Source organism: Populus alba, chromosome 16 (genome assembly GCF_005239225.2).
Source record: "Populus alba chromosome 16, ASM523922v2, whole genome shotgun sequence".
NCBI lineage: Eukaryota > Viridiplantae > Streptophyta > Magnoliopsida > Malpighiales > Salicaceae > Populus > Populus alba.
Genome location: NC_133299.1, coordinates 3,659,134 through 3,673,813, shown reverse-complemented (window position 1 = coordinate 3,673,813; position 14,680 = coordinate 3,659,134). Strand labels below are relative to the sequence as shown.

The following is a 14,680-nucleotide window of genomic DNA, read 5'->3' as shown; positions in this document are numbered from 1 at the left end:
TAATTTTTTATTTTTTTAAAAATAATTTTAATATTAATATATCAAAAATATCTAAACACACCATATAGCTAGTAAACTATAATAGTTGGCGTAAGGCACACGTATGAATTGGAAGTCAACATTGCACATGATAAATTGTAAATAAGCTAGACGTTGATGGCTTAAATTCATATTTTATCATCATTAAAAACTCGAACCCCTCTAAACTAAAGAAAAAACAAAGTAATTACTGTATTATTTTGATAATTCGGCAAACCAACGTAGGAATTTGGTAGGAAATATCTAAAAAAGTCCATCCAAAGAGATATTAGACACTTGCCATCAAATTTTATTAATATAAAAATACAAAACTTGATAATTCTACATAAAAATTTATTAAAATTAAATAAAAATAAAATCAAGATGGCACATAACACAAATAAAAAAAATTAATAACCCACATTTAAAAAAAAAAAATAAATATATTTATTTTTTTTGTTTAAAAAATATTTTTAATTTTAAAATTATTTTAATAATAATAAAACATTATTTTAATATATTTTAAATAAAAAATATTTTAAAAAACAATTATTACTGTAATCTGAACTACTATTAAAGTGAGAGAAATTAATTTCCTCCCTCACAATATGCATGAAATAGATGAAAATACAAGGCCATTATTGGAATTACTTGGGACCTTTTGCTACACAAAATTTATCTCAATACATATATTATTTTTGGAAAAAAAAGAAAAAAAAAAAAAGAGAGAAAAGAACGGCTGCCAAATTTTCCCAAGTAGAACGAAGCTTGAGCTTCTTTTCCTTTTCCTTTTCCTTTTCCTTTTCCAATTCCCTCAAATAAATAAAAAAGAAAAAGAAAAGAGAAAAGGCTATTCCCTTTCGTTTTGCTTTCAAAAACTTTCACGAAAAGAGTATCATCTCTCTCTCTAACAGATTCAGATCCATCTCGCTAACGTTTAGACTATTATCCAGCCAAGAGTAGTTAGTAAGTCACTCTCTCTCTCTCTTCTCCAGATTTTGTTTACCTTTATTATTTTAAACAGATAATTTTCTATCAATCATTTTATCTCCTTGAATTAGATCTTGGGTGATCATGGTAATGTGCTTCATTTTAAGATTGTTGTTGACTTTCTTAATATTTTGTTATTAATTTTCTTGTAATTTGTTTTAATTGTAGAAGTAGATTAATTAATTAATGGTGGCGTGTTTTGATCATTTATTGTAAGCAAATTGGTTTTAATTCCTTAACCTGCAAGTGATATAAGAACATGTATTGTCTGTCTTCAGTCTTTCTTCTTGCGTCCCACTTATGGTCTAAAGCGGTGGAGATTGAAGTTACGTGGAAGGCACTCTCTTCTACAGCCGCCGCCTGTTGTGTATGTGAAGTCATTGTTTTTGGCTATTACTTGCTTCTATAGCTAAAAAAGCAAAATTTGGGAACTTCTTGGTTATTTCTTTCGTTACCGAGTCCACTTTTTTCTGCCTTTCTTTAATTGAATTCAGGAATTATTAAAGGGTTTTGTGTTTCGCTTTTTTCTTTGGGTTTATATTTGTGTTTCTGAAGTGGGTTTTGAATAAAGAATTCAAGTCAGAGAGTTGGGTTTCTTTTGGTTCATTTTTGGTGCTTGGTTATCGATAATTTGTGGAGAAGAGAAGTGGTTTTTTTCTTAATTACTGGGGTTTATTGTAGATAAATTAAGTTGATGGGGGGCAAAAGTTCAAGGCAAGCCAATTGGAGTTCGAATCCATCTTCATGGGATGCCTATCAAGAATCATCACATAGTCAAGAAATTTATAATCATTCACCACCACCACCACCACCACCACCACCACAGCAACCTTATGCATCACAACAATCATTTGGGTCGCATCAGCATTATTCTTCCTCTCAAAACTACGGGGGTGGCGACGACAGAAGAAGGCTCGATAGGAAGTATTCAAGGATTGCAGATGATTACAAATCATTACATCAGGTAATTTAACATGCTGTGGTTTTTATGTGGATTTCGGTTTTCTGTCAGATAAGCAGCATTAAGAAGGATTTGGTGGGCAAGCATGTTTTGGAAATGAAGTTTTGGGTTTGTATCTCCTTGCTAGGTTCTAATATCATTTAGATTCCATGTCTGTTTGTCTTGATCAGATGTAACTGTGCCATTCTTAGATGATTTATTATGCTTTAAACAACAGTTTTGGTGGTAGTGGTGGTCTCTCTTTTTAAAAACGTCATCCATTTTCTACCTATGGTCATGCATTTTCCATGAAATGAGCTCTGGTCTTTTCGCCAGTTTCATAGATTTTGAAGTAAAATGAATCCCTCTTTTCCTTGCAGGTGACTGAGGCTCTTGCACGTGCTGGTCTTGAATCTTCCAATCTCATTGTTGGTATTGATTTCACAAAGAGCAACGAGTGGACAGGTTAACGTTTATCATTTTTGCCTAAAATGTATGTTGCCTGACCTATTGCAGAACAGGCTATTAAATTTGATTTGATAATAGGTACCAGGTCATACAACAGACGATGCTTGCATCATATCGGAGATGGTTTTAATCCATATGAACAAGCAATATCCATTATTGGGAAAACGCTGGCTGCCTTTGATGAGGATAACTTGATTCCCTGTTTTGGATTTGGGGATGGTATGTATTGATAAATTACTTGGTTATGGGAATTCAATAGATCAAAGATTGCCTAGTTATAAGCATTCACTTGATGCAACTGCCAATAACAAACACTTTTCTCTGGCAGCATCAACACATGATCAGGATGTCTTCAGTTTCTATCCAGATGAGAGGTTTTGCAATGGATTTGAGGAAGTCTTGAGTCGGTATAGGGAAATCGTGCCCAATCTACGACTTGCAGGTTTAAATCTTGTTTTTTGATACTGGTGCTTCTCATCTCATAGTATTCGTTGAAGTCTAGAATTGGATTTTTTAGTTTATGCATATCATTTTGTTGCAGGACCTACATCATTTGCACCAATCATTGAAATGGCAATGACCATTGTTGAGCAGAGCGCTGGCCAGTACCATGTACTATTGATAATTGCAGATGGACAGGTATGCTATCTTTTCTACAGCTGTAATCTCAATTCAGAGACAAATAAGGGGCAGAAATGCCATGCTTTTGTGACCAAAATGAGTGGAATGAGAGATGGAAAATTGGACTATCTATGCAAGAAATTATAGAATGATGACAACCTGTTGTCATTGTACCGGTGATCATTTCTCCCATGTGAATGGTGGTTTGGTTACTGATGACCAGGAAAGTTTTCATTAAAACTAGGTGTTGTTCCCAAGGCTTTACTGATTTATTGTTGATGCTTGTCTCAGGTTACTAGAAGTGTTGATACCGAGCATGGCCAGCTAAGTCCACAGGAACAGAAGACTGTCGAAGCCATTGTACGAGCAAGGTAAAGTCAGGGTGACTTTTTTTCTCGTGGAGTTCCTTTTTTTTCCTGGTTGTTTCCTAAACATCGACCTGTTTTCTTACAGCAAGCTTCCCTTATCTATTATATTAGTTGGGGTGGGAGATGGGCCCTGGGATATGATGAGGGAGTTTGATGATAACATTCCTGCTCGAGATTTTGATAATTTCCAGGTAAGTATTTGGGGTGTTATTTGATTTCCATCTTAATTACTCTTTTGTTTTTAGAAACGGTGGTTTTTGACATATGCTTCTTCAATGGCTGCTTCTCTCCAGTTTGTGAATTTCACAGAAATAATGTCAAAGAATGTGGACACATCAAGAAAGGAGACAGATTTTGCGCTTTCTGCTCTGATGGAAATTCCTTCTCAGTACAAGGCAACTATAGAGCTTGGTATATTGGGGTAATGCACGCTTCCCCCTCTGGCTAGTTTCAAAGTTTTTTTTTTTAATATTATTATTTTGATCTATTTTTTATTTGAAGTGTTGCATCTGTTTTCTTGTCATTCTAATTGTTATGCCATCTTTTATTGGGCAGTCAGAGCAAGGGAATTGTTTCTGAGAGAGTTGCCCTGCCTCCACCTTTGTATGGTGCAGCATCTTTCAGCAGCTCTAAGCCTTCTCGTCCTGCCAGTTTTAAGCCAAGTGTTCCTTCTTATCAAAGAGACAGCCAACCTTTCAGCTCAGCTCCACCTGCTACGTGTTCAACTTATGATAATCAGGTAAGTTGCTTTTAATATTAGGGAATGCTTTTGATCAATGATATGATGCTTTCTTTAGGGTTTTCTTCACTGGATAAAACTGTTGCATTTAGAACCAGTCAATTGTATTTGTTTAGGGTTTTAGGTTTCACTTAAGTATGTTGTATTTCATACTCTTTGCTATGTGCTTTTGTGCCATTCCCATTTGGTGCCACACAAGAGCGTCTCTGTTAAAAACAGCATTATTATTTAGGATTGAACTGCATTTGGAAGCCTTGTCTTCTTCAAGTTATATCTTGCCTTTTCCACGAATTTTCCAGCAAAGTCAGGCTGACTTTATCAGCTAATTTGACTGCAAAACTAACTTTGTTGTTATTGTACAGCTTTGCCCTATTTGCCTCAGTAATTCAAAGGACATGGCCTTTGGTTGTGGGCATCAGGTAGATATATAATCTTCTGATTTTTTCTCAGTTCGGATATGTTTGGAGTTCTGTTGACAGAAAGAAATTGATGCATAATTTTTCTTTTTATCCATCAGACATGTTGCGAATGTGGAGAAACCCTTCAATTATGTCCAATCTGTCGAAGTTCGATCGAAACAAGAATAAAGCTCTTTTAAGTAGCATTCTGCCTTAGACTTCTCATTCGTTGTTGTTATTTTTTTGTTTTGTTTTTGATTCGTTATTTAAATCTTGCAAATGTTAGGCCAGTTGGTCTCAGATTCAGATGTATGTCCGTTTGTACATTCTCCCATTCTCATGCGTGCAATTTTAGTTTTTGTAAGGATATCAATCAGATAGTAGGTCTCGTCCTGCTGGGTGGATACCTTTGAAGTCCAGTCCCCATTTTTCATGTGATTGTTCTGTTTCTCCTTCACTGCTGAATCATATTGGATTTTCAATGGAGAGCTTTCTAATTTCTGTGAGATTGCATCTTTGCTTTTTTATTAAAATCCAAAGGCTGGCCCAAAATTACTCTTCCTTTCTCTTGTAAATAAACCGACGTCGTACCTGTAATGGTTAATGGCAGTGAGGTTGAACCCGAGCCAAGATTTCCAAACAAGATCCTATGGGAAAAACAAGCACTTGAGGCTTTTTATAGTCAATGGAAAACTAGACGCCGAGAGTGGTGACAAATCATATACACGAACACAGCAATAATCCCATGGTAGTTGCATGTTTGTATGTTAGGTTGTTAATTTTGTTCTGTTTCGCCTGAAATGATCAAAATATTCTATATTAATTTAAAAAACATAACAAAATAAAATAATTTTTATCTCATTTTAAATCTTGATTCATTTATGATTTTTCATCTAAATTTCAGCTAGAATATTCCGATTTCATTCCACATATTCCATTCCACTTTTGAAAAGTTATTGAATTAAATTAAACTTTGCTCAATTTAATTAATTAAACCATCCAATTATAAAAAGATCTTTTTCATTACTATTTTCAATAACAATGATATTAATAATATTATTAAAAATTATTATTACTATTTTCATTAAAAATGATATTAATGTTTTAAAACTAGATTTATCACTAATATATATAGTTTATATTCATGTTGTTTTTTTTATCTTTATACTTTGTAGGAATTTGAGCAAAACAATAGATACTGTAGATTCCATTAATCTTGATAACATTGACTTAACTTTATATTTAAAATATTTATGTTAAAACATTTTACTTTGATAATATTTTGATATTTTATTTAAGTTGAATTACTTTAAGTTAAAAATCTATTTAATCTTTGACTATTTAGAAATATTTTAAATTTTAAAATTATATTTGTTTGACATTGTGCTTGTATTACAAGATTTATAATTAATTTATCTTTCAAAACAGCAACATTTTTATTTCAATTAAAAAAATAAAACACTTATAAAAATGAAATTAACAGATGTGAGGTAAGGAACTTGGGCACGTACGTTATGGACAAAAAACCCTAGCAATAATGCATGGCCCCACTCCGTTTTCCAGCAGCTTCTGCCTTAGCATTTAATGTATTCAACTGCTTCTTGAAACCAACAGGTGATTTAAAACTCGCAATAAGTGCATCGAAAAATAACTTGCCTTCTAACTTCATGATTCACAAACTTGACCGTATCACGGCTATCTTTTGATATCCTTCCCCGTATCTCCCACCGAGATGGCCAAGGGCCCCGAGTTTCCTTACCACAAACTGAAGCATGAGGGTTTCTGTGATGAAGATGAAGAAAGGCAGAGATTCAATATTGTCAAATCAAGAAGTTGGTACGGGTTCAGGAGGGTGCATGTAAGGAGGAGGTTTAGGCTCAAGGTTCCAAGCCTGGGGAGATTCTTGAGGAGGAGAGTTAAGCTGGTCTCCGCCGTTAGGGTTTCATGTGCCAAGGTGCTGAAGAGATTGAAGGAAGGTCAGGCTCATTTTGGTGATCTTTTTGCAGGGAACTATCTGTTCATGCAGGTCAATCCCACTCCATTGAAGTACCTCGAGAGATCTTATTACAATAACAGCTTTCCTCCGGGCTACTGTTCTTTTCCAAGAATTGCTCATTGAGCCCGGTTCTTAGCTTCTATGAATTATGATCCCTTGTAACGTTGCTTTTAGGTCCTCTGCTTGATGTGATTTCAATCAGTAAAAAACATGTAATCTGAGTTTATTTTCTCATTTGATGGATCCCTTTTACTTGCAATCGCACTCTTTAATGATAGGAATATCTTTAGACCAGCTTTCTCATCAAAATCTTTGTGATCAGGGTTTAAACAAATCACTGGATACATTTATGAGAAAAAAATATTTGCAGCTGCCTCTGGGATTTTATCCTAGTTGCAGGCATGCATAGCAATTAATGTCTAATTAAAGACGGAGATTTAAGGGATATTCATCTCTAGATATTTAGCGTTTTGCATTAGCCTGCGCCGACAACGCTGATAATTGAATTAATTATAACTTTTTCTATATAATTGATCAAAATTAATTAATTAATTAATCCTCAATAACTATATATATTTAATTTTTATATTATTAAATTCAACTATAACTTATTCTTTTCTCCTCGCATGGTCGTGCTCTATAACCAACAAGGCCTTGCACTCACTCCTTTATTACCATTACCTAATTTTACTTTATAACCCACCATCATGTCATATCTAATTAATTATGAATTTGATCTATTAGATAATCATTAACATATACATAATAATAGCAAATTTAAATGTAATTTTTTTTTAAATAAAAATACATGGATAGATATCATTATTTTCAATTTTTTTTTTCTAGAAAGTATTCATTAAAACGATCATACCACATTCAACTAGATTGTTTCAACCTATATAAAATTTTTGTAGATTAATATAATAAACACTTCTGGGTTTATTATAAAAAGTTTCACGCATTTTGAATCCTTCAAGGATTTTCATATGAATATCTATCAAATGATCTATATAGATTTGTTGTAACTACATCCATATTATATATATATATATAGAGTTTTTGAGACTACTAAACCAATAGAAAATTTGAAAGTGATTGCATTCATAACTAGAGAATAAATTTTCTCATAATCAACACCAAGTCTTTTTCAGAAACCTTTTGCAACAATACATGTCTTGTATCGAACAATTTCAAATCATTGTTTGCATTTTGTTTTCTAACTAAAATCCACTTATATCAAACATGCATAACACCTTTAGGTGTATGAATTACATGTTCAAATACTTCATGTTTTGCAAGTAAGTTTAACTTTGTTTGGATTGCTTCTTTTTAAATTGGCCAATCATTTTGATGTTGATATTTTTCGACAGTTTGTGGTTCTATTTCATCATCACTTCTAGTGATGCCAAAAGCAACCTTAAATGCAAATCATCATCTATGACAATTTTATTTTGATCCAAAATATATTTAATTTTTATATTATTAAATTCAACTATAACTTATTCTTTTCTCCTAGCATGATCGTGCTCTATAACTAACATGGCCTTGCACTCACTCCTTTATTACCATTACCTAATTTTGCTCTATAACCGGCTATCATCTCATATCTAATTAATTATGAATTTGATCTATTAGAAAATCATTAACATATACGATAATACTAGCAAATTTAAATGTAATTTTCTTAATAAAAATACATGGACAAATATCATTATTCTTAATTTTTTTTTCTAGAAGGCATTCATTAAGACGATCATACCACATTCAACTAGATTGTTTCAACCTATATAAAAGTTTTTGTAGATTAATAAAATAAACACTTCTGGGTTTATTATAAAAGGTTTCACGCATTTTGAATCCTTCAAGGATTTTCATATGAATATCTATCAAATAATTTATATAGATTTGTTGTAACTACATCCATTAAACATATATATAGAGTTTTTGAGACTACTAAACCAATAGAAAATTTGAAAGTGATTGCATCCATAACTAAAGAATAAGTTTTCTCATAATCAACACCAAGTTTTTTTGAGAAACCTTTTGCAACAATACATGTCTTGTATCGAACAATTTCAAATCATTGTTTGCATTTTATTTTCTAACTAAAATCCACTTATATCAAACATGCATAACACCTTTAGTTATATGAATTACATGTTCAAATACTTCATGTTTTGCAAGTAAGTTTAATTTTGTTGGGATTGCTTCTTTTCAAATTGGCCAATCATTTTGATGTCGATATTTTTTGACAGTTTGTGGTTCTATTTCATCATCACTTCTAGTGATGCCAGAAGCAACCTTAATTACAAATCATCATCTATGACAATTTTATTTTGATCCAAAATCTCTCCTGTGTGAACATAGTTTATAAAGATCTCATTATTTCTAGGTACTTGGATCTCTTCAGAAAGATCAATATTATGAGATGATTTTGACATAATATTTATTGCCTGTTTTATGGATGAAGAATCTTTAAAAGTACCATCATCTATTTGTTGTAATTTTTGTTTTCTAGGATTTTTTTTTCTTTAGGATCAACAAGTCTTTCGTGCTTCAGACGTGATATATATTTATTTTCTACTATTTTGCCTTTTTTTTTTCTCCCTTAAAGGATCTTAATTATAGATGGAGTGTTTGTAGTTAGAATGTGAGATTTAACCACCTTTTCATTGTTGGTGAAAACATCTGGTAATTGATTTGTTCTTAGATCAAAATGAGATAAATTCAGGTTATTCCAAGTAATTTCTTGTTGTGCTACAGGAACTAACTTTTCTTTGCCTAATGATGGGAGAATATTCTCATCATAATGACAATTTTCAAAATGTGTCTTAAAAACATCATTAGTTAAAGGTTCAAGGAATCTAATAATAAATGGAAAATCAAAACTAACATAAATTCTTGTTTTACGTTGTGGATTCATTTTAGTACTTTGTGGGGCGGGGGGGGTTGAGGAAGTGCTAAAGGCACATATACCGCACAACCAAAAGTTCATAGATGAAATATTTTGGTGGTATACCAAAAAAAAGTTGCGAATGAAAATATTTATAGTAAGCACTTGGTCTAATTCTAACCAATGATACAACATATAATATGTCATGTCCTTAAAAGACGTAGACAATTTTGATTTCATAAGTAATAGTCTAGTAAATAATTGAAGGCAATTCATAAATGATTTTACTATACCATTTTAAGTATGTATATGAGCAACAAGATGTTAAATATCAATTTTAATAGAAGTGCAAAAATTATCAAATCCTTGAGAAGTAAACTCATCAGCATTGTCCAATCAATTTTTCTTGATTGGATAATAAGGAAATTACACCCATAGTTTATAATCTGTGCTATTAATATAGAAAATGTAACATTTCTACTAGAAAGTAAACAAGCATATGACCATTTACTTGATGCATCAATTAATACAATAAATACATAAAAGGTTTGTATGGTCGATGAATAAGTTCATATATATCTCATTGAATTCTTTTGAGAAGATGGTGATTCTATAACAACTTTTGATGGAGATGGTTTGGTAATTAATTCACCTTAAGAATATGCAGTGCATGAATTTTTACTTGGTAAAAGAATCATCAGGTTCTTTAAAGGATGCCCATATGAATTTTCGATAATTCTTTATATCATTATTGATCCTGGATGTACAAGTTGATCATGCCAAAACATAAATATTTTTAGGTTAGAACACTTTTGGTGTATTACAACATTTGTTTTAATAGATTTCATGATCGTATAATAAATTCTAGAAGAGAAAATAGATAATTTTTCAAGTACATGCTTTTGGCCTGAATTACGTGAATATATATATATATATATATGATAACCATTAGCATGTATATTTTTAAAATTGAGTAAATTTCTTCTAGACTTAGGTAAATATAATGCATATTTGATGCCCAGTTTTGTGTTATTTGGTAATAAAATATTAATTCTTCCAAAAGCTTTAATCATGTCTGCTGGACCTGATATTGTAGTGTCATTAGCTATGGTTAATTTCAAATGTCATTAGCTATAGTATTTCTCTCCCTTAAGAATTGTGTGTGTTGTTGCACTGTTTGTCAGACATAAATCTCCATAATGAAAAGTAATGTCTCTATTCAAAATATAATTAAACTTTATTATTTAAATGAAATAAATTTGATATTGTTTATTGAAAATACAATAAAAAAAATATCATAATACAAATAAAAAATATTAATTATCCCTAAGGATCCCACCACTAAGCATGCTATCTATTTTATTTGGGTTTTTAAATAAATTAGAAACATCAAGATAAGCATTATAACCTTCAAAATAGTCTTTATGAATGAAATTAGTCTCAACTGTATTTTGTTTTAAATAGGCTTGATATAAACTTGTAAATTTTATCTCAACTGTGTGTGACAAGTGTGAGACCAATGATCATGCGTACTACACTTATGACACTTATTTTTATGTTTATGTAAATTTTTGCCCTTTTTTTGTTTGGGTTCATTGTGTCTCCACTTTTAGTGGTATGATGAGTTGCTTTTTGAAGGATTATCTCTTCTCCTTTTCATTTATTTTTCAATATCTATACCCTTGGTTATTTCTTGTCTGTCAAAAAAAGGCTTCATTCACTTTAGGGAATGGGATTAATGATTTTTCATCAACAACTCATTATTTTGTTTAGCTACAAGAAGACATGAAATTAGTTCCGAGTACCTCTTGAAATTATGTTATCTATATTATTGTTGTAGGACAATATTTGAGGCATGAAAAGTAGAAAATGTTTCTCTAACATTTGGTCTTATGTAATATTTTAACCACACAATTTCAGTTGTGAGGTCATTAATAAAAATAGAATTATATTCACCAACTGATTTAAAATCTTGCAACCTTAGGTGCAACCAATCACAATGAGCTTGAGGAAGTGTGATAAACTTTTGACAATCATATATTTTCTTTAGATTTTTTCACAAAACAAGATGATCTTTTATTATGAGATATTCAAATTTTAATTTTTCATGGAGATGATGGCGAATGAAAATCATTGTTTTTGCACGATCTTGCAAGGATGCGTTATTTTCTTCTTTGATGGTGTCTCTAAGGTTCATAGCTTCCAGACGAATCTCAGCATTAAATATTCATGACAAATAATTATTCTTGGATATATCAAGAGTCGTAAATTCAAGTTTTGTTAGATTCAATATTATCTATAAAAAAGAAAAATAAATTATTAAATAAAATCATGAATATAAATGAAAAAAATCAGTCTTGTAAGACTGCTATTTATTTAGTTTTTTTAAAAATACTAATTCTTCAATAATTGTAATTAATTAATTTAATTCTTTAGGAACTTACAATACTAGTTCTTTAGGAACTTTAAATTCTGATGAATAAAAAAGAAAGAAAATTTGTCTAAATAAATCACAGAACCAAATGTATTCTATGATGAATGAACAATAATGAAAAAGGAAACGATGTAGTCAGAACAATAATGAAAATTTGTATGAACAATAATGAAATCAGTAATGTAATGTACCTTAGGTAAGATACATAGAGTTGATAATATTTCTTTTTAAACGTAACCAGTCTCATATTATAGAATCTTTATTGATTAGTTATAATTTCTAATGACTATAATACTGAATAGCAACTTTATAAATAATACATTTTTCTCAGAATAAGATGTTATATATTTATGTTTTTTTAAAAAAATCATTATGACATCGGGTGTGACAATAATTATGATTATTTTTTGAGCTTCAAAGCAAATTCTATGATTCGTTGGTGCTTCATCCAGATATTAAATATGTACATTTCAATAATATTGCTAAATGAATTCATTCTTTTTCTTTTTTTTTTAAAAAAATCTCGCACGTAGATTTTTGTCAATATAGAGGCATTTTAATTTCGAGTGAACAGTTCTACCTCCTAGTAATAATAAAAATGTAATTTCTGATGAAGCAAATAGAATTTACTTTCATATCGTAGTTTTGTTATTATTCTTTCATTTAATAAACTTTTCTTGTTCCTCCATGTTCGTATATAAAAAATTGAGCAATATAATCAACTGCTTCAATAAAACGTAATATATATTTCTTTTTTTTTCTTTTTTTTACATTTAGACTTTGATATAATTGATCATGATGGAATTTAAGTTCTTATATATCATAGTCTAATTCCTTGTATAATATTTGTTATTCGAATATTCTTAAGCATGGAAGATTGAAAATTTCGTGCTATTTTCTTTTACTTTTACTTTTTTTTTTTTCATCTATCAAATTGAGCAATATTATATATAGATGTTGGTTATTAAACCAATTCCATTTTCCTTTTTTTTTTTTTTTTTTTTTTTTTTTTTTTTTAAGTATACATTGCATTAATACTTCATATAAACTTGATCTTGTGATGTATTTCTTTCACTTTCTTATTGCTATCAACAACAAATCATTAATATCACATGATGTCCGTCATCAAATTGCTTAGTAACAATTGAATATAAAGCTTTAAAAAACGCGAACACACTTTACACATAGTTGTCTAGATTTTACTACGCAATAGAGAAATTAACCCTTGGCATGGATTCATACAAACTCAACCCAAAGTAATATTAATTCATTTTTAATTTTTTAGCAGATAGTTTAGTGATAAAAATTTAAAATTAGAAGGTTTATTTTTCCTGTAGTTTCAGATTCAAACAAACCTTGTGGTTGTCAATATTAACGATGGTTACTAGAGAGTTACATGATCATTAATTTTAGAGCATGTAAAATTAGTCAAGATATACAGAAATTGATCCAAACACTAAAGTTAATTTTAAAAAAATTATTAATTCACTTTCTCTCTCTCTTTGTCTTAGAGAACTGTCCTATATTTTCCATTTATTCCATTTATCTATAGATGATGGATAAGGAAAAGAAAACGTAAAAAGTAACCTCCAATCACTGGAAGCTGGGAGATTTTGGTCAGGCAAAAGACACGATACTCTTAGCTTCGGTGATATGGGGGTGGGGGTTATGGTCTTGTGAAGGTCCAACTGACAAGTCTCTCAGACTGAAAGGTGTTAGTTGATTATCTTGGATTGGCTTTGCATGACTTTGAGAGGACTCTTTCAGTTCTTACAAAGATAAATTACAGAAGCAAAGACAGCCCAGGCCCTAATGCCACGGAGCATCACCCCCAGGAAACCATCTCTAATATATATGAGATCAATGGTTCACAGGTAATCAGCGATTTTCGTCAAACAAGGTGCATGTAGGCCCAGTGGCCCGTCAAATTTGCAGTTTGTTTCTGAGCTATGCAATCTTTACTTGTCATCGGGACCATCACTGTTCTCAAAAGGGTGTCCATCGTAACCAGTCTCAAGCTTCAGGCACTTTTAAAGAGAGAATACTTAGTGCAGTCCGGTGACTCCTCAAATTTGAGCCGATGGCCGTCTATCAAATGCATAGAGTTTCTTTCTACTAGAAACTATAGATATCACGGTCTTGATTTGGACATCAGCTAAAAAATATCTGTAAAGTACATAGGTTTAATTAGTCTAATGAACAAATCACACTCTCTCTCACACACATACAAAATATCAAATAGAATAATCAAATATCAGGATGATTTTTGTAAGTCCATCCATTTTGTGAGCTGTTTTCAAACCAAGTACCAAGAACCAAGACTCTTTCCTTGAACTTTGGAAAAGGAAAATTGCAGAAGTGAATCGTTTTCCATGGGGACACCATGCCTGTTATTCATGCTGGTGTCTCATGTCCACATGCATGCATGTGTATATATTATGAAAGTTTTGGATTGATGGGGTATCCAATATTCTTCATTGAGCATTCTAGACTTGTGGTTTTTGCAATGACCTGAAATGATGCAAGGTAAATTTTAAAGGTTAGCTTGAAGATTAATCTCCCGTAATACTATTTGAGATATTTGATTGTTGAGGAACTAAATTATTTTTGAGGAAAAAACTATTAACTTATTTGATTGTTTCTTCACCATCCTTCATCGAGTTGCTATTTCATTATATACTCTGGATTCAAACTTTACTTATATAGGAAATGACCTCTTAAAATCTTTTGATGACATTAAATTGTAGTGTAATAAAAAATCTTAGGTAGTTTCTTTGTTTTTGTTGTAATAGATTCCCCCAATTCTGTTCCTTTT

The 14,680-nt window shown here is 31.0% G+C and overlaps 1 protein-coding gene across 3 annotated transcripts; it reads left to right on the top strand.

Moving 5' to 3' along the window:
* Window positions 1-757: 757 nt before the first annotated feature.
* Window positions 758-5,048, top strand: LOC118050607 (E3 ubiquitin-protein ligase RGLG2). Of its 3 annotated transcripts, XM_035060998.2 has the most exons (13): window positions 758-984; window positions 1,287-1,375; window positions 1,690-1,972; window positions 2,329-2,413; window positions 2,495-2,635; window positions 2,745-2,858; window positions 2,958-3,055; window positions 3,329-3,408; window positions 3,491-3,596; window positions 3,699-3,826; window positions 3,961-4,144; window positions 4,507-4,563; window positions 4,662-5,048. In XM_035060998.2, the coding sequence occupies exons 3-13, from the start codon at window positions 1,703-1,705 to the stop codon at window positions 4,740-4,742; spliced, it is 1,344 nt and encodes a 447-aa protein (XP_034916889.1). In that variant the 5' UTR covers window positions 758-984; window positions 1,287-1,375; window positions 1,690-1,702; the 3' UTR covers window positions 4,743-5,048. The 3 variants fall into 3 exon arrangements, with proteins under 3 accessions (XP_034916889.1, XP_034916881.1, XP_034916899.1); XM_035060990.2 differs by lacking the exon at window positions 1,287-1,375 and having other exon boundaries at window positions 759-984; XM_035061008.2 differs by lacking the exons at window positions 758-984; window positions 1,287-1,375 and adding an exon at window positions 1,077-1,095.
* The last annotated feature ends 9,632 nt before the right edge of the window (window positions 5,049-14,680 follow it).

Bases quoted from the DNA above. Each gene is read 5' to 3' on its own strand.
- LOC118050607 (XM_035060998.2), top strand. From the start codon at position 1,703: ATGGGGGGCAAAAGTTCAAGGCAAGCCAATTGGAGTTCGAATCCATCT. The intron at 3,056-3,328 runs GTATGCTATCTT...TGCTTGTCTCAG, and splicing joins TGATAATTGCAGATGGACAG to GTTACTAGAAGTGTTGATAC. The intron at 4,145-4,506 runs GTAAGTTGCTTT...GTTATTGTACAG, and splicing joins GTTCAACTTATGATAATCAG to CTTTGCCCTATTTGCCTCAG.